The sequence below is a fragment of the Melospiza melodia genome, unplaced genomic scaffold, assembly GCF_035770615.1.
Source record: "Melospiza melodia melodia isolate bMelMel2 unplaced genomic scaffold, bMelMel2.pri scaffold_44, whole genome shotgun sequence".
In the NCBI taxonomy this organism is placed as follows: Eukaryota; Metazoa; Chordata; class Aves; order Passeriformes; family Passerellidae; genus Melospiza; species Melospiza melodia.
In genome coordinates, this window is record NW_026948761.1 from 5,918,173 (window position 1) to 5,937,226 (window position 19,054).

The following is a 19,054-nucleotide window of genomic DNA, read 5'->3' on the forward strand; positions in this document are numbered from 1 at the left end:
CCTCCTGCTTTGTCCTCTGCTTCGGGACGAAGGGCCTGACCCATTTGGATGGTACCCACTTGGGGCCTGAGGGAGTGGACACACAAGCATATCCCCTCCCCCAGGTCACCAGGTCAAAAGGGCCCTCCGTCCGCCAGGTCTCCGGATCTTTTACAAGAACCGGGGGCCTGGCTTTCGGCTGCAGCTGCTGGTGACTGCCGAAGTGCCGGACCACCGGAGGATTCTGGCTGTCAAAAGAGCAGTTCAAAAAATTAAGTGTATATAAAGATCTTGCCAGTCGGACGTGGGGGGTTTCCACCTTCATCGCCGGTTGTTGTCGGGATAGGATCTTCTTAAGGCTCTGGTGGGCCCTTTCCACCATGACTTGGCCTGTCGGGGAATAGGGGATGCCGGTTTTGTGCACTATTCCCCATTGCTGTAGGAAGCTCCGCAGCTCCTTGGAAGTATACGCAGGGCCATTGTCTGTTTTTAGGGCCCTAGGGATGCCCAAGACAGCGAATGCCTGAAGCAGATGCTTCTGGACATCCACTGCCTTCTCTCCTGTGTGGGCAGAGGCATAGATAGCCCCGGAGAAAGTGTCCACTGAGACATGGACGTAACACAGTCGACCAAAAGATGGGACATGTGTTACGTCCATCTGCCACACCTCGCAGCTTGCCAAATCTCGGGGGTTAGCCCCCGAGGTCACAGTAGGCATTTGGTCTTTTTGCCACTGGGGACATGTGGCCACTATCGCCTTAGCCTGGTCCTGCGTAAGATTGAATTGCCGAACCAGGCCAGGCGCATTCTGGTGGAACAGTTGGTGGCTGATCTTAGCCTGACCGAACATGTCTGGGAGAGGGCCCTGCGTCACAGCAGCCGCGGCCAAGGAATCGGCTCGACGGTTGCCCTCCGCTATGAACCCAGGCAGATCAGTATGCGACCTAACATGCATAACATAAAAGGGATGCTCGTGTTGGGAGACCAATTCCACGAGCTTATTAAGTAATTCAAACAATCTCTTGTTGGACACCTCTTGAAGAACTGCTTGTTCAGCCCGAGACACTTACACCCGCAACATACGCAGAATCTGTGACCAGATTAAAGGGTTCAGGGAATCTCTGAAATGCCCTGACGACTGCGTCCAACTCAGCAATCTGTGGAGAACCCTCCACAATAGCAACATCAGCCTCCCACTGCTGAGTCTGAGGATCCTTCCAAGTCATTACTGACTTGTGGGATGCTCCAGACGCGTCCGTGAAAACTGTCATGGCATCTAGTGGCTCCCTGCTTTGAACCTTTTTTAGAGATGATTTAAACTCCGAATTAAACAATTTGTGGGCCGGCCGATCTACTGCGATGCGCCCAGTGTAGCTATCAAGTGCAAACTGTAGATATTCATTAGTTTGCAGCAGTTCTTCAAAGGTCCTTAATTTAAGTTGGCCCGAATCCAATTTAATTGGGATGTGTATGCATGAAAAGTCGCACCCTGCCAACTCCCTGATCCTCAATCTTGCCTTGAGGATCAGTTCGGCTACCAACTCTTGTGGCTTTGTCATTCTTTTGGACCGATGATGACTGAGGAACACCTACTCTATTATCAAGAGGGGGTCACCCAGCCCTTGGTCCCTTATCTCAATGTCCCATTGGTGGATGATGCCATGGAGGTGTGGCAACTTTCCCAGTATTATGAACTTAAAGGGCAGGCCTGGGTGATACCGGTGGGCCTGCCTGGCTGAAATGGCCTTTTGGATTTTCTCCAAGGCTACCTGTGCCTCTGGGGTGAGAGCCCTAGGGGAACTAAGCCCCTCTCCCCCTTTCAACAAATTGAAAAGGGGGGCTAGGTCTTCGGTCGAAATGCCCAGCCAGGGTCTCACCCAATTTAAGGACCCACACAGTTGGTGAACATCCGCTAGGGTCTGGACTTTTGTCCTAATAGCCAATTTTTGCGGAACAATGGTCCGCTTGGTAATTTCAAGGCCCAGGTATTTCCAAGGTGGCATCCGCTGAATCTTATCCTGCTGGAGCTCGAACCCTGCAGCAACCAACGCATTGGTTGTCAGGTCAAGCGCATGGGCAAGCAGACTGTGGTCGGGCGCACACACGAGGATGTCGTCCATGTAATGATGAATGATGACAACATCCCCGAGGGCTGTACATATTGGAGACAGCAGCGAAGCGACATACCATTGGCAGATCACAGGGCTGTTCTTCATGCCCTGTGGTAGTACCCGCCAATGATAGCGCTTGGCTGGGGACTCACGGTTGATGGACGGAACCGTGAATGCAAAACGCGGGGCATCGTCAGGGTGAAGAGGAATTTGAAAAAAGCAATCCTTTATATCTATTACTGCCAGATCCCAATTTTGGGGGAGCATTGCTGGGGAGGGCATCCCTGGCTGCCCATATCTACAATTTTATCATTAATTTGGCGAAGGTCGGTCAGGAGCCGCCACCTATCCTTATTGGGCTTCTTGATGACAAAAACTGGAGAATTCCAGGGAGACATTGTCTCCACAATGTTGCCCTTAAGTAGCTGCTCCTGAACGAGCTCGTTGAGCGCCTTCAATTTTTGTTTATTAAGTGGCCACTGCAAGACCTGTACTGGTTCATCAGTCAGCCAATCCAGCTTCCAGGTCTGGCGCTCCTCAGTGGCCACTGCCCGAAAAACCTGAGGAGCCTTCGGAAGGTCAATTCTGGCTCCCCATTGGGCTAGTAGGTCTCTCCCCCAGAGAGGCTCGGTGTAATCTAATACGAACGGGCGTACAGAAGCCAATTGCCCGTCTGGCCCCGTAATTTGGACAACGCCCCTTGATTGTTTAGCCAATTGAAGCCCTCCAACACCCTGAATCGTGCCGGCAGCGTTTTGCAAGTCCCAGTGTGACGGCCACTCCTGAGAGGGAATGATCGTCACATCTGCCCCTGTGTCTAATAGACCCCTCACGATCTTCCGGTCCCCGCCCAACGAGAGCTGACAAGTCAGGCGGGGCCTCTCCCTCCCCACTACCTGCGCCCAGGCCACCGTCGGAGGCGATGTTTGCTCCGGAGTCTTCTTCCAATGATCTTTCCCTGGAACCGGAATGGCCTGGGCGATAACCTGTCCTTTGGGGAGAAAGAGAGGGGGTCGGACACAGTACAGCCCTACGGCGAAACGGTCCCGGTCGGTAGTTACCAAACCCGGGACGATGTAAATGTCTCGCGGCGTGTGCTTTGTATCTCCGACGACGGTCCACCTGCAACGTCCTAATTTCCTCCAGTGACCCGGATGTTGGAGGTCGACAGACACCAGCTGTAAATCACTATTAGGAAGATGTATGTCTCTAGTGAGCTGCAGACTGTAAGGGGAAGCAAAGGACATGATGTTAAGAGCAGGTGTGGGCTGAATACCACAGGTGTATGTCACATCAGGTGAAAGGTAAGACAAGTCCAGCATAGCGTACGGCGGCTCTCCTTTATCTCCCTCCTCCCCGCTGGATGTCACTTGTCCCGCCGCACTTCTATCGTCGCGCAGGGAGGGGCTGCATTCCTGGTCTAGTTTTTTTGATTCTTATTCTCCTCCCTTTCCCGCTTCCTGCGGTATTCAAGATAGTCCAGTCGCATCAGGCACTGAGGCATCCAGTGCCCGATTTTACCGCAAAGATGACAGGGGTGGGTGGCCGTTGATCTCCTGCCGGACCCAGGTATTGGGGGTCCAGCAACGGGGGCAACTTCCAGCTCTAAGAAGTCCGGCTCGGGGCATTCTGCAAAAGTTACTGATGACCTCTTAGGTCGCGATGTTAAGGCGACCTGGCCAACCACGGCCTCTATCATGGCCTCTACCTGGGGCCAGGGACTTTGAGGGAGTGCCTTGATTGCCCTTCGACACTCCGAGTTGGCATTGCTATATGCCATTCTCTGGAGCATCTTTTCCCTGTCCTCGTCCCCGGTCGCCTGCGCCTCCACGTATCAGTAGAGGCGCTCGATAAAGGCCATGTAAGGCTCTTGGGCCCCTTGCCGAACCTCATCGTCCTCCCACTGGGAGGTTACCACGTGCAGCTTGTAAAAAGCCCGCTCGGCTGCCCTTGCGGTCTCCACAAGCTGCGACGGGAATAGAGCTTTTGCTTGGACTGCCCCCTCTGCCCATTGTCCCTCGCCCAACAGATGTTCCTGAGAAACTACCAGCCCATCCGCATCGTGAGATGTTGAAGGACTCCCTCAGAGAATTGGGAGAGCCTCCAAGATCTCCCTCCTCCATTCCGCCACCCAGACCCGGAACTCCATGGGCCTAGTAAGGCTGGAGAAGAGGGCCCTCAGGTCCGCAGGCACCAGATCTCCCCGCGCAAGGGCATTGCGGAGCATCCCCCGGAAGTACTCGGACTCCCGGGAGTAGTCCTTCTGCGCCTTGCACAGTTCCTTGATCTGGGCCTGTGCAAGTGGCACCCAGTGGGCCTGAGAGGTCCCCTCCCTGCTGAGGTGATAGGTGACCGGAGCGGCTTCCAATAAAGGCGCCTGCTCCGGCTTCCGGTCATCCACACAAAGAGTGGGAGCCGGAAGGGGGAGCGTGGGAACTGGAACTGGAGGAGGTTGAGGCGGGGTCTGGTAGTGAGGCGGGGTGAGGGAGTGGGCGCGGCACACCCACCTTCTCTGCCTCCTTGGTGGGGTTTGGAGGCGGAGCAGAATACAAAGGCGGAGTGGAGGAGGAGTCAACGAGGGGCGGAACTGGGGGAGGAACCTGGGGAGGAGCCGAAGGAGGAGCAGAGGGTGAAGAAATGGGTGGGACGGAGGGCGGATACGAAGGAGGGACAACCGAAAAAGGGGTAGGGTCAAGGGGAAGGAAGGGGTTGGCGTCAGGGAGGAAAGGGTTAGGAGGAGAAGAAGGAGCCCCGGCGGGAACGGCCGCATGGCCACCGCCATCTTGGGCTCCAAGGGAGCCATTTTGAGAGTCTTCAACAAACCGCACAACCTTGGGATTTAGAACTGGGGACTTGGATACAGGGGCTGAGGGAGAGGGGAGAGAAGGAGCCTGGCCAGGGCTCCTCGAAGGGGGAGGCCGAGCAGGTCGAGGGGGAGCAGGGGCAGGATGGACCCCCTGCCTCTGGTCGGCCCTTAAAATCCCCCTCGAGGGCTCCTGCCTACGGGATGCGGGTGAGGTTTGAGGGGCAAGGGCAACAGAACGAGGGGAACGAGGGGATAAACTAGAACCAGCAGGACCTTTCTTAAGCTCCCCAAACACGCGGAGTGCTGCATGCACCCTACGCGCCCAATAAGCCACGGTGGCCAACTTCGCCTCCCCAGAATTTATGGCCTCGTCTAATTTCGCTATAACAGCTGCCCAATATCGTGGCTGCTTTACAAGTTCCGGGGAGGTTTCGGGGAACTTAGAAAAGATCCATCTAACTAAACATTTCAACGCTTGCTTGGGGGGCTTTTGCCCATTCCCAAGCAATAAACCTTTCACAACATAGTAAACCTCCTTTTGGGATTTTCCCAAGCCTGCACCCATGGCACCTTTCTAGCACAGGAATTACTGCTACTAGAAAGGGGGGAAATCCTCTGATGGTTCAACCACTCGCCAAGTGAATAACGCAAACTAAAACAACGGATCGCCAACCACCGACCCCTGCACCCCCCCACCGCCCCAAAGTCAGAGCCGGCCGGAGGGAAAAAAAAGGAGACTAGGGGATGGGTCCGGGCCCCACGTCTGGGGAAGCCGGCACCCACAGGGAAAAGAAAACAAAAAAGGCACGGGGATGAGGAAGTACCTCAAGGAAAGAGGGCAGGGATTAGGTCCCCAAGGCAGGGCATGTACCCCTAGGGAGAGGTAAAAAGGCAAGGGGGGAAGCCCGGAGAGTCCCCAAGGCAGGGCCTGGACTTACCAACTCGGTGGCGACGAAAACCAAAACTGGGCGGTGGTTTCCGTCCCTGGAGTCCTCCTCTTGCGGTGCTGAGGGCTGGGACTCCAATCCCCGGGGAGCGCTACCCCTAAAACAGGGTCTGCTACTACCCGAGGTAGCGTAGCGTCCAATGGAAAACTGTAATTCCAATTCCGAGGGGTCCGGTCAGTGGTCAGCTGTCCAAGTGTCCACTTTCAGGCCCCACGTTGGGCGCCACACTGCGCTAGGGCGTTCGCGGCCCTAAGTCCGGCTAGCTGAAGGGGTGAGAATGGCCGACGCCCCTACGCATCGGAGGCCAGCCCCCCTTGGCGTCTTGGCCTCGGGCTGGGCTGGATCTCGGAATCGGACTATTTGCGCTTGAGAGGACGAATGAGGAGGCGACCACTTGCTAGGGGTAACAGGTCGGTTTATTGGAAGGTCCCACAGCAGAGGGCAACCAACAGATGGTAGAACCCCCGGCAAATGGCAACGAACAGGCGGAGCAACAAGGTTTTAAAGGGAGGGGGTGGAGAAGGGAGGGAAACCCGGCAAACCAATCTATGAATAGGTAGGGAGGCACACAACATAACTGGCATGAGGATATAGCCAATAAACGTAAAGCAGAGGAGGGGCCCCGGGACACCAGCCAACCACAACCCCCAGAGAGAAGAAGTTTCTCGAAGCTTGGGAGGAGTGGGGGATGATTGACTGGGCCCAGGGAGGAGAGAAGACTTACTTATAAGGCAAAGCCTGGGAGGGGAAATTACATAACATAAGAGATTGACAGTGGAGGGGGAAGGGGTATCCATGGTAACTTAACTGTCAGGGGCACAGTGGCGGGAAAACTGAGTAGGGAGGAACCATTTAACACAGAACAAAGGGGGAGCATACATAAATAAGGGAGAAAACTGGGGAATTTAAAAACACAACACAACACTGGTGGCCCTGGTGTTGCTGTAGGGCCTGAGTGCTCTCAGGGCCGGGCACAGCCCTGGGGGTGGCAGTGCCGGGGCTGCAGCAGGGACAGGCCATGGGCCCTGCTGGGGCAGCACTGACGCCTCAGCCCAGGGCCTGGGGGCTCCAGGCTCCTTGCCCAGGCACTCTCAAGAACATGGCCAGGCCAATGCTCAGCACAGAAAAGCCCCGTGAGCAGCCCCAGGCTGGCCGTGGGCAGGCTGGGGGCAAACAGCATGGCTGGGGCTCTGCAAGGGCCCTGGGGCAGAGGGGAAGGAGCAGCAGAGCAGGGGCTGATCCATCCCCAGTGTGCTGCACAGCCCAGGGCAGCGTCCCAGAGCGTCCTCATGGAGCTGCCAACAACATCCCCCCTCTGCAGCCCTGGCCTCTCCCCCAGCTCACACAGGTGCCCCATCCTTGCAGGCACAGACACGGCAGCACTGGCTCAGCAGCCCCTGTTTGCATTGCACAGAGCAGGTGGGAGCACCCCCATGATGTTGCTGTGGGGACATGAACCTGAGGGAGCACAAATGCCATCAGCCCCTGAGGCCAGCAAGGGCTGGGGGACACCAGGGAAACCACTCATCTTTGTCCTGGCCTCTGCAGTCAGCCAGAAAGTTTGTTCCCATCAGCTGGGAGTTTCCTGTCCCACTGCAGATGCTGTTGCTCAGGGCCAGGGCTGCCTGGCAGCCACCCCAAAAGTTGTCTGACCATTTCCTTGGCTTCACCTTTGATTTCTTTACTCTTCCCTGGCAAAAAATTTCTTCCTAGTGCCCATCCCTGTTCCCTCCCCTGCAAACAGCCCATCCCTGTTTGCCCTTTCCTCTCCGGCCTCACTCCCCATTGCAGTTCCTGACTTGGCACCATGGGAATGTCCCTTGGGCAGCAGGATCATCCTACAAGTGCTGCAGGAATTGTCTGCAGGCTCTTGCAGTGCCTGGTGCTGCTCCCTTGCCAGAGGCACCCCAGGCCAGGGGGGCACATCTGGGCTGCTGTGTCTGGCTCTGGGGCTCCCTGTTCTGGGCAGTGAGGAGGAGCTGCAGAGGCTCTGCAGGACTGACAGGATGGGCTTTGGGGCTGGCAGGAGAAGCTGAGGGACCTGGGCTGCTGGAGCTCCTGAAGAGGAGGCCCAGGGCTCCTCCTTCAACTGCTCCAAGGGTTCTTTCAGAGAATCCCAGAATCAGCAAGGTTGGAAAAGTCCTTGGAGATCATCAAGTCCAATCTGTGCCCTGACACCGCCTTGTCTCCCCTGAGCCTCCTCTTCTCCAGGATAAACAACCCCAGCTCCTTCAGCTGTTCCTAACAGGAGTTGTCCTCCAGACCCCTTCCCAGCCTTGTTGCCCTTCTCTGGACATGCTCCAGCCCCTCCATGTCCTTCCTAAATTGGTGGGCACAGAACTGGACACAGCACTCGATGTGCTGCCCAAGCAGTGCTGAGCACAGGGGAAGAATCCCTGCCCTGCTCCTGCTGGCCACACCATTCCTGATCCAGGCCAGGAGACATTGGCCTTCTTGGCCAGCTGGGCACACTGCTGGCTCATGTCCAGCCTGCTGTCCATCAGTCCCTGCAGGTCCCTTTCTGCCTGGCTGCTCTCCAGCCACTCTGTCCCCAGCCTGTAGTGCTACAGGGCTTGTTGTGGCCAAAGTGCAGGACCCAGCACTTGGATTTGTTAAACCTCACCTTGTTGAATTTGGGCCCTGGATCCAGCCTGTCCAGGGCCCTGTGCAGAGCCCTCCTACCCTCCAGGTGATCAACACTCCCAGCCAGCTTGGTGTCACCACAACTCTATGAGACCCCAGAGTGTCCCTATGGCCTCCATGTTTCCATGAGGCCTCCCAGTGTCACAATGTCTCTTTGGTTCCATGGGACCCCTTGGTGCCACAAAGTCCTTTGGATCCTTGGGCCCTGCAGTGTCACAGTTGCCCTTTGTCCCCCAAGGCCCTGAAGTGTCATAATGGATCCTTGGTTCCAGGAGGTCTGGCAGTGCAGCAATGCTCTCCTTGGTTCCACCATGTCACAATGGCCTCTTGGTCCCAAGGGCCACCATGGTGTCAAACATGTTTCCTTCATTCCAGGAATCCCTGAGGAGCAGCACTGGCCCCTTGGTTCCATGGGGCCCTGCAGTGTCACAATGGCCCCATCATGACACCAGGTCCTGCTCTGTCACAATGCTCTGCATGGTTCCACAAGGCCCTGCAGGGTCACAGTGGCCTCTGTGGTTCCAGCAGGACCCAGACTGTCACCATGGACTCCTTGCTTCCATCCACAGTGTCACAATGGGCCCTTGGCTCTGTGCTGCCATGTCGTACACAGTGTCACCATGGTCCTCTTAGTGCCACCAGGCCCCGCAGTGTCCCTATGGCCCCTGGCTTCCCCAGGCACCTGCAGCATCACAATCATCAGAGAATCAACCAGGCTGCAAAAGACTTTGGAGAGCATCAAGTCCAACCTGGGACCCAACACCACCTTGTCACCCAGACCATGGCACTCAGTGCCACATCCAGTCTTTCTTTAAACACTTCTAGGGACAGTGACTCAGCCACCTCCCTGAGCAGCCCATTCCAATGCCCAAACACCCTTTCTGTGAAGAATATTTCCTAATGTCCAGCTAAACTTCCCCTGGTGCAGCTTTTGGCTGTGTCCTCTTGTCCTGTCACTGTTTCATGGGAAAAATTCCTGACCCCCACCTGGCTGCACCCTCCTGTCAGGGAGTTGTAGAGAGTGATGAGGTCTCCCTTGAGCCTCCTCTTCTCCAGGATAAACAACCTCAGCTCCCTCAGCTGTTCCTCACAGGACTTGTGCTCCAGACACCTCACCAGCCTTGTTGCCCTTCTCTGAACACGCTCCAGCCCCTCCATGTCCTTCCTCAATTGGAGGGCCCAGAACTGCAAACAGCACTCGAGATGCTGCCCAACCAGTGCTGAGCACAGGGGAAGAATCCCTGCCCTGCTCCTGCTGGCCACACCATTCCTGATCCATAGGAGTGCCAGGGATTGGGTGAGGGAAATGATGGGAGGGGATGGGGAAAAAGTGTTCTTGATTGTCAGCCACGGAGGGCTTTGATTTTCATATCTGTTCAGACTGCATCAGAAGACGCTGGGGATCCATATCAATTGGGGATTGCTGATATCAATGTATAAACAGGAAAAGAAAACTGGATAAAACAATGTTCTCTGCATTGTTTCAATACAGTATATTCAATTTAAATGCACTTCTGAAATGTCTGATTAACCACAGAAGAATTGAAAATATAAATTATTTCCAGGGTTTTTCTAGTTTGAGCATTTTGAGTAAGAACTGAAAATTTAAATTATTCCCATGGGCTTTTCTTGTTTGTCTATTTTGAACAAATGTTTATGAGCCTTTTTCAGTGAATTTGTGAACTGAAGAGCTCAAGAAAGAAGAGGCCTCCGGAGTAGGAAAACTGATCACCAACCTCCTAGTGGATGAAGGTCCATCCCCATCAGAGCAACAATGAACAGAAATGGGCACAGCTTTGTGGCTGCCCAGCTTTGGCATGGGCCCTGGGCCTGGAGCAGGAGCAGCTCTTGAGGGCCCCAAGGCCGCGGCTCTTGTGCTGCCCTGGGCAGATGGGATGGCAGCAGGGGCTGCAGAGCTCTCAGCACCTCAGCCCGAGGGGAGCAGGGCAGCCAGGGAGCCTCCTTTGGCCTCAGCCAAGCACCTTCCCCCATGGCTGGGGCTGAGTCCTGTGGCAGCTGCAGCTGCTGCTGTGCCCTTGCCAGGGGCTGAGGCCATGGGGCCAGTGGCCAGAGCAGCCTGGCCTGAGCAGAGCTGCGGGGCCAGAGCCGGCTGGGCTGGGCTGGGGAGAGGCCCTTGGTGCTGCCCAGAGCTCAGGGCAGCTGGCAGAGCTTGCAGGGAGCTCTTGGAGCCTGGCCCAGAAACCATCAGTGTCCGTCTCAGCCTGGCTGAGCGTGCAGGGGCAGGACTTAGGCCAGGCCTTGTGGGGCAGGGCCAGCGCCTGTGCAAGGCATTGCAAAGAGGCAAGTGGCCCTGAGAGGAGGCTGCTCAGTGCCCTTGGTGGCATGGACAGAGCAGGGAGGGTGCCCAGGACATTTGTCAGCCCCAGTCTCTGTGCCCAGCCCTTGGCAGCCCTGGCTGCTGAGCCCAGCTTTGTCCTGAGCTGAGTTTGGCTGTGGCCCAGCTCTATCCTCCTGCAGGGCTCAGGGCCTGTTCCTGGCCATGGCCAGCCCTGGCTGCCTCTCTGCTGGCCCAAAGGTCTGGAGAGCACGAGGCAGGGCTGTCTGTTATAGGTTAGTTGCGGTGGGGAATGAATCACCCACTAATAAGTCCAAATAAAATTAAATTTATTAATTGATAGAGCAAGTGATAATAGGCAAAGTCAGCGTCCTGGGCGCGCTGCGTGACAGGAGAGTCTCCGCTCTACCACTGCCGCACTCATCTGATTTTCCGTGGAGTTCTTATACAGTCCTGCTTCCAGGCTGATGTGTAGTACTCTGCGTATTCTTCTTTTGTGTTTAGGTGGTCATAGTCCACCTCCTGGGGTCTGAAGATGAAAGTTGGTAATTTTCCTTTCTCTGATTCCTGGAATTCTTAGGCTCAGTCTGCTGAGTTCCTGGAATCCTAGGTTTACTGAGTGGATAAGCTGATACTGTGTTATCAATCATAGCAAACCCCCCACCCATATTAACAGTTTACTAACAGATAAACAACTGTTTGTGAAAACTATTGTCTTTTGGTTTCATCTTCCTTATCCTTTAAAGTCTGGAAATTTACTTAGACAAACTAGAGGTGATGCAATAGTCTTACTGGAATTACTTTGTCAGCTTTGATGAACAAACTTAAAGTTTTAACCCATTACATTGTCTGTGCAGGCCCACAGATGCCCCGGGCTCTGCAGGAGCTGGCAGAGGCTGCCCAGCAGGGAGGCCATGGGGCACAGAGCCCCAAGGCTGCTGTGGGCACCATGGCACAGGGGCCGTTCTCAGCCGCAATGCTCCTGGCCTGGGCTGGGCCTGCACAGGGGTGTGGCCACCATGGCAGGGCCAGCACAGGGCCACAAAGGGGCCATGCGGCCGCTGCCAGGGCTGACAGCAAGGCCAGGCACACACAAGCAATTGCTGAGCATGGCCTGCGCTGGCCAGGCCTGACTGTGCCAAAGGCAGAGCTCAGCTGTCCTTGGGGGCTGCAGCAACAGTCCAGAGCCCAAAGAGCCTCCATGGCTGTGCTGGAGACCAAGGCTGCAGGAGGGAAATGCAGGGCTGCTGTGCGATGGGGAGGGCATTGAATTTCAGCACACACCTCAGCTCTCTGATGATCCCGGCACCATGCTGGGCCCTGTTTCAGACTGAAGCAGAGCAGATGTTGATGGAAGAGTAACCCTGCGGGGCTGTCAGGGACCTGCAGCTTGCAAGGATCTCTGCTCTCCTTTGGGTGCTCTCGGAGAGATCCAATCCCAGCTGGGAACCTCAGGGCACAAGTGGCACTGCCTGTTCATAGGCACACAACTGATGTCTGCCTGGAAAGGGGCACAGGTTTTAATACCTGCTTATATCATAAGATACAAGCAGATCTTTTTTATGTGGGTCATTTGAGTACTTTTGAGAAATGGCAAAATTTTCCTAGTACGAACAGGGATTCCCTGGAAGCATACTGATGGCAGAAGAAGAAACACTGATCTTCTCATCTACTTGTGTCAGCATTATTCAGTTTATTATTTAATCTCACTCTTCCATCAGGTGTTTCCTGCTCTCCTGTTTTAATGGCCATTTCTAAGAACATCTTTTCATTTAGAGCAGCTGGATCTTTGTACTTCCTGCTGCTCCCAGATTTTCTCCTCTAGGTCCTTTCTGGTCATTCAAGTACCTCTCAATTGACTGGTTTAATGCTTTGAGGTGCAAGAAGTTGACCAAGATTTCCGAGTTTATATATTATAAATATAAAAATAATCATCACCTCAATTATGTTTGTATTTATCACAGAACCTTTTTTTTCTTTTGTCCTGATCTAAAACTGTTCTTGTACAGAAATCCATGGGGGATAGGGGACATGTCACATGCTGCTGGGACATCCCAGAGAGCTGAGAGAAGAGCTGTGATGGTTATTAAACTGTTCAAATGATCAGGTTCTGTTTGTTTACAAGAAACCTTTCTGTGCCTCTGAGTGTCATCAGTCCCTGAGGCCAAAGGACACAAACCTGATGAGTTGTGGGTCCCACTGCATGGGCTGCACTTGGACTTTGGTCTCTGCACAGGAGAGCTCTTCATCCCCTTTCTCTCTTTTCCTCCCCCTGGGCATGGAGGGAGCTCCTGACTTCAGCGTGTGACTCATGTGTGCAAAGAGCAAATCTGGGCAGAATTGGGGCAGGAAGGGTTTGGGGGGACCTTGGGATCTGTGCTGGGCACAGAAGGTGTTTTCCATTGCTCTGAGAATGTCTGTGGAAAGTAGATGTAATTTCCACCACAGGAATGACTTTTGCATTTGATGGAGCTGTGCCTTCCCTTGGCTTTGTTGGCTGAGATTAAATGAACATCCCTCTGTGTCTCGGACAGCTCCTTCTCCAAGGAAAGCAGGTGGGTGTTGGAGCCAAGTAGCTGAAAGCTGCAGGTGCAGCCTGGGCTGGAGGGAGCACAGATTTGCACAAGGCTGCTCTGAGTGCCAGGGCTTGGATGGGGGAAATGGTGGGGTGGGGGTAGGGAGAGTCTGATTGATTGTCAGCCATGAAGGGTCTTGATTTTCATGTCTATTCAAACTGCATGAGGAGGTACTTGGATTCAGTGTCACATGTCAATTCACAGTGACACAGTGTCACATTCACATTTGCACATGTCAATTTATGAACAGATTAAAATAACCTAAGCAGGACCTAAAAGAATCTACTTCTTCTTCTGTACCTTACAAATTCGCACCCCTTCATCCCCAATAGCATTCTTTAACCAGCAAGATACATACAGTAATTGCTCAGGATCAGTATCTCCTCGAGCTGTCAGATGATTTAGTTGTTGGCACATCCACTTGTCCGTTGTCCCACACCAAGGCCATCCTCCTTGCACCTCTAATTCCGGCCACACTTCTACACAGTAGTGGATCATTTTCATTTTATCTAATCCCTCTGTGGCCTCTATAGAACCCCATCTCTCCAACAGTTCTCTTAAGGGACTATTGGAAGGTATATTCCTCAGTCTCTTGCCGGTCTTTTTTTACTATTACACCCTCCCATTTTTCAGGTCTCAACAGTAAAAAATCCCAAAGGTGCCTCTACTGACAGGTAATTAAAAAAAATAAACCTCTTGTTTGAGGAGCTTCAGCCTCCTCCACCGAACTTCAAATTTCTGCATGATGCTCAGGACTTTATACTGAAACAACTGCCCGATCTCTTGATTGTCCAACTTTCCCAATGTCAGGTCTTACATCTATCAGGACTTGAACACATGAAACGTCAGCCTAAGAATCCAGGTTGTGCCTGACTCCCTCAGTCAGGAAGAGCTGCTGCCTGATTTTTAGTTTGCCTAACGTGCCAATTTTTAGGCTTCACCGTATCAGGACTTAAAAACAACACGCAGCCTCCTTCGCTGGGGTTTGTGCCTGACTCCTTTGTCAGGACTTACTTTGCCTGCAGGGCTTGTGAGCTACCCGAATCCTTCTCGGGACTTACAATCTGCCTGACTTCCCTCTGTCAGGACTTACTTTTCGTGCGTTCCACTCATACAACTATTCCCTCCGCATGCCCAGAGAGGGGGAGCCCTTTTTTTTCCCCCTTAGGAGACGACTCACTCACGCTAATTCCACTCACTTTCCCCTGTTCCCGGCTGGCTTTCTCGCGAACATTCGGAAATCTGGTACCAAGAGGTCCGCTCTTGCTCCGAAGGTCCGGCTGCCAGCCCTCGTCTCACTCACACACACATGCGCACGTCTCCCACTCCTGCCACCGGATTTCTCACCAGTCTGGTGCTCCAGTGCTCCTCTGTGTCGCTGGTCCTGAGCCGATCTCTCTGGTCCTGATAGCCAGCTGTCCTGGAGGTCCAAGATGGCCAGTCCTGGTGTCCTCTTCTGGCGTGGTAATTGCGGACGAGCGCCCAAGCTAAAATAAACAGGGCAGGAGACTTTTTCTCCTTTTAGTGCCTTTATTAAAAGTGATCAGCTCAGGATTGGGCAGCTCGGAAGGGGCTGCAGCTTCCCGTCGCCTCTCCCCGGGTGACTTGGAGGAGGAGGACATGCGCAGCTTTGTCCACTAGGGGCAGAGCTGGGGGTCCGGTCCTCGTGGGAGCCTTTAGGGCGTGGTGACCCCTTCCGATGTTAATCCTGCCACCTCTCTTGGCCTGCTCCTGGCATCGGGACGACTCCCGTGCTCAGGGTGAGAGGGAATGCGACGGTGTTCAGCATCTCTGCAGGCTCAGCGCTCCGTTCCTGACGTCCAGACATCACTCCAATCTCTCAGCTCTTAGGCGGCTTGTTGTTTTGAGGTCTTTTTTAGCAAGCTAGAAGCAGTAGCTTCTCATGGCATGCTGGTCCTGGAGTTATTTTGCATATTCCCCCCCCTAAAGTCTCTTCTCCTCACTGTTTGGGAGGTCCCCACCCTTCACTGTCTCAGAGAAGGGCCATTAACTTGGTCCCAGCTGGAGTTTTTACTGATACAAAACCAACTATTAACGACAACGACCCATAATTACCATAACACAAGCAGCAGCCCAGCAGCAACCACGGTAAGCTTTTTCTCACAAAAAAAATTGGCAGAATTTTTGTTCATAACGCTTCAGGTGATGTTCATCTTCCTTTCTCAAGCTGTTTTTCTCTGCTTCAATAAGGCGTGAGATAAGCATATTTCCTTTTTATATATTCCAAAGCTATAGTTTCAAGGATACAAGTAATATTCTAAAATTATGCTTCAAAAGATTATTATTGCAGAGCTCTTTATGGATTCAATGCAAGCAAAAAGCCTTATCTTTAACACCTTAATTCCAATGCTCCTAAATCAACCAGCGTTAATTGCAAACCAAAGATAGGTTCAAAGGCCTTTTTCCATGCTTTATTTTCCTCACTTATTAATAGAATTCACAGCTCGCCCATTGTCTGGGTCCACACATTTCTCATTCACAAATACACGTCGCCTGTTTGTACCTGACATGAAACACAGCGTTGTATTTCACATTTCCACCTGTGTTTAGCAAAAAAGGTCAAGAGACCAGAAGGCATATGCCATGCCTGTAAAGAAGTAGTTTAACTTGTCCTCATCGGTGGAATTCCCATTCCAGTGCAGCTTTTGTGACAGAAATATGTCTGTCCATGCCGCACGACAGTCCATACTCCCTCCTTATTGGCATTGTACTCTTTTATGCATAAAGCTGAATGAGTTTGACACTAATATCAGTTAATATTAAATGAAATTTTCTTTGAGTGTTTGGCCCAGCTGCAGATCTTAAGTGGAGGAGATGACACATTTTGTTCCAACTTTTTTATTTCTCTGTTTTGTTTATTGTAACCCAAGAACTTTATTCAAGAATGAAGCAAACTTTTCTGGCTGTCCAGGAGGAAAAGGTTTAAAAGCTGACAAGTTCATTGACTGCATTGTCTCCACAAGAGTGCAGTAAAAAGAGACCAAAAGCAAAAATTAAAGAAATAGCCACCCCATGGGAAAATTTTAAATACAATTTTCTTTCTATGCATCCATACATAATTCTTTAGCATGGAAATATTAAATAAGGATATGTATGGAAAGGAAGAGAATGCCCAGAGCAGCAGGCCCCAGCCAGCACTGGCTGGTAGGGAGCCTTGCTGAGAACACACTTCCATCAGCTTTCTGAGACAAACTCAACTTTGACACTTTTTAATCTTCTGTGGTCACAGTGCTGGGAGACTGAGCAAGATCTGAGGCTCTGCTCCATAAACCATAAGAGGAAATCCATCCTATTTGAACACATGGAAGAGTTCTCCCCTGATCACAGAAAGGGTCAGAAAGAACAGCTACATCAATCTGTCACTTGCTAGTATCAGGCTGCAAATAAGGCTCGAATGCTTGGCACTGCCCAACACAAAGAAATAAATATTCCAAAGCTGACAGAAGCACCAAGATAATAAGTTTAGGAAACTTGCTCAATTTAAATGAATGCCAGGCCTGGTCTGTTCAGAAAGCTCGTCTGAAACATAGGAAACTCTGCTTGCAAGGCAAAGGAACAAGATGCAGACTAAGTAAAGGGCGTTACATTTTTTCTGCCTTCAGTTTAAAAGTCATCTTTTATTTTTAGAGTGGAGTCAATCATGAGTAAAGAGAAAACAGTAAGATACAGTCAAAACCAGGAGGAGAAATAAACCCAACAGGAGTCAGGATGAACTCTAAAAAAAGGAGCTAGGAGTTTTGGTGATGGTGGGATTTTTTCACACATTGTTTGCTTGTGGGGTAGGGGGTTTTTTGTGTGTTTTTGTTAGTTTAGTTTAAATTTTGCTCCTGAAGTGACAGGCAGTGGATCTGTGAAACTACTTGTCAGATGGTATGGTGGATTCAGGAAGTTTGGTTAAAAGGGCAGCCTGAATGAGTACCTGAAAGACAGGGGTATTTAAAGTTACTAACCAGATAATATCTATATCTGCTTTATTAATCCCCTGAAGTGTTTTTCTTTTTTTAATCTAAATATATGTTACCTCAAATGAAAAAATATTTATAAGTGGTAAAAAAATAATTATTGTGGTAAAAAAGCTTGGTAAGTGTGGTAAATTTCTACATAGTGTTAGTCTATTCACTCTGGAAAATGTAATATCCAGATGGAGATGACAGAGAAGGATGTAAATTACCTTGTTGCGTTCTCAGCTGTGCAGTCACATGGACTGAATGCTCTTGCCCAGCAGGAACAGCCCCAGCAGCTCCATACCTGCAGTTACAGTAGAGGACACAGCCATCTCTGTGCAGCTGTTTGGCCAGCTCAAGCTGATGGTTCATCAGCTTGTCATTTATTACTACTATTAGTGGTTTTCCATTCTCTAGAGTCTCCAGGCAGCTACCAGCACCTACAAGAGGAACAGAAAACATGGTGAGAGATCAAATATCCCCCTACTCGCTGCTGAAAGAGGGGAGCCTCTTGAACAACCCAGCTGTGGAGCTCAGCACTCCCAGCCAGCTCACCCCGGGCTGAAGAGACCTCATCCCACGGAGCTCCCGCAGCCCCAGAAGCAGCCGGGCTGTACCTGTGTGGCTGATGACCAGGTCTGCGCTCTGCAGCTCCTCAGCCAGCGAGTCCTTGAACCGGAACGCTTCCACCGCCGCGGCCGGGCTGCTGCTGGGCTGCGGCTGCGGCAGCGAGCCCCAGCCCGCCTGCAGCACCAGCTTCTGGTACCCGCGGCTCTGCAGCGCCTGCGGGCAGGGCACCGGGGGATGGAGGCGATAAGGGGGGCGGAGAAGATGGTGGGGAGGGGGGACGGAGAGAGAGAAGGAGAAGAAGGGGGGGATGACGGAGGTGGAACGAAGGGGATGAGGCGGGGATAGAGAGGCTGTGTGAGGGCTGTGCCCAGCTCCAGACGGCCCCGGCCCCGGTATCACCCCCCCCCCTCCCCGTCCCACAGGCCGTCCCTCCCCTTCCTCAAGCAACACTTCATGCTTCTCCGCCGGGCACCCTCGAACCGCCACGGCGCCCTCAGGCGCCCCGGCACTGCTGCCGGGATGCGGCAGGGAGGGCAGGGCAGCCCGCGGCGCACAGGCGCCAGCCCCGGGAGGGCAGGCCCGGGCCAGGGCCGGTGTCGGTGTCTCGGCCGACTGACCTGCAGCGCGGGCGGGGAGCGGGCCGCGGCGATCAGCTCATCGAAGCTGGTGGTGCTCACGGTGACGAACATGGACTTCATGGCCACCGGGACAGGACGGCTGTGAGGCCGCCAGGGGGAGCCGCACGCCCGCACAGAGCTCCCGAAATGGCGGCAGGGCTGAGGAGAGGGACGGGGCAGGTGGGAATGCCTCCTTCCCTCCCTGTCCCTCCTTGTTCCTCCCTGACCCTCCTGTCCCTTCTTGTCCTTCCTTGTCCCTCCTTGTCCCTCCTTGTCCCCTACCGTGGCTTCTCTTCATGGGTTTTTCCCGTCCGCCCGTTTCGGCGGGGCTGGTGCCACTGCGCCGTGAGGTTCTCCCTCACAGTACCGCACCAGCAGCGATGGTGGCCGCTCTAATGAGCCCACTGTCCAGCAGCGTTTAGAGGGGTAGCCAAGGCTGTTCCAGGGTTTTAGATTTTCAAGGAGAAGAGGTAAAAATAAATTTGGAAAAGGGATTAGAAAAGTTTTGGCCTGCACGTGTTATTTCAGCCTTGGGGACGCACAT

At 53.0% G+C, this 19,054-nt stretch overlaps 1 protein-coding gene across 1 annotated transcript; it reads right to left on the bottom strand.

Annotated features, from left to right (window-relative positions):
* Positions 1-16,234: 16,234 nt before the first annotated feature.
* On the bottom strand, positions 16,235-18,591 carry LOC134434606 (UDP-N-acetylglucosamine transferase subunit ALG13 homolog). The gene is made up of 5 exons (XM_063183262.1): positions 18,511-18,591; positions 17,941-18,106; positions 17,628-17,763; positions 16,679-16,691; positions 16,235-16,333 (listed from the first exon to the last, which is right to left on the bottom strand). Exons 1-5 carry the CDS (start codon positions 18,589-18,591, stop codon positions 16,235-16,237), a joined length of 495 nt encoding a protein of 164 aa, XP_063039332.1.
* Positions 18,592-19,054: the final 463 nt, after the last annotated feature.

What these genes read in the sequence shown, in the direction of transcription:
- LOC134434606 (XM_063183262.1), bottom strand. Translation starts at nt 18,591, where the DNA reads ATGAAGTCCATGTTCGTCACCGTGAGCACCACCAGCTTCGATGAGCTG. An exon ending in GCTCCCCGCCCGCGCTGCAG is followed by an intron (nt 18,107 to 18,510) that starts GTCAGTCGGCCG and finishes CCCTGCCCGCAG; the next exon opens with GCGCTGCAGAGCCGCGGGTA. An exon ending in CCTGGTCATCAGCCACACAG is followed by an intron (nt 17,764 to 17,940) that starts GTACAGCCCGGC and finishes TTCCTCTTGTAG; the next exon opens with GTGCTGGTAGCTGCCTGGAG.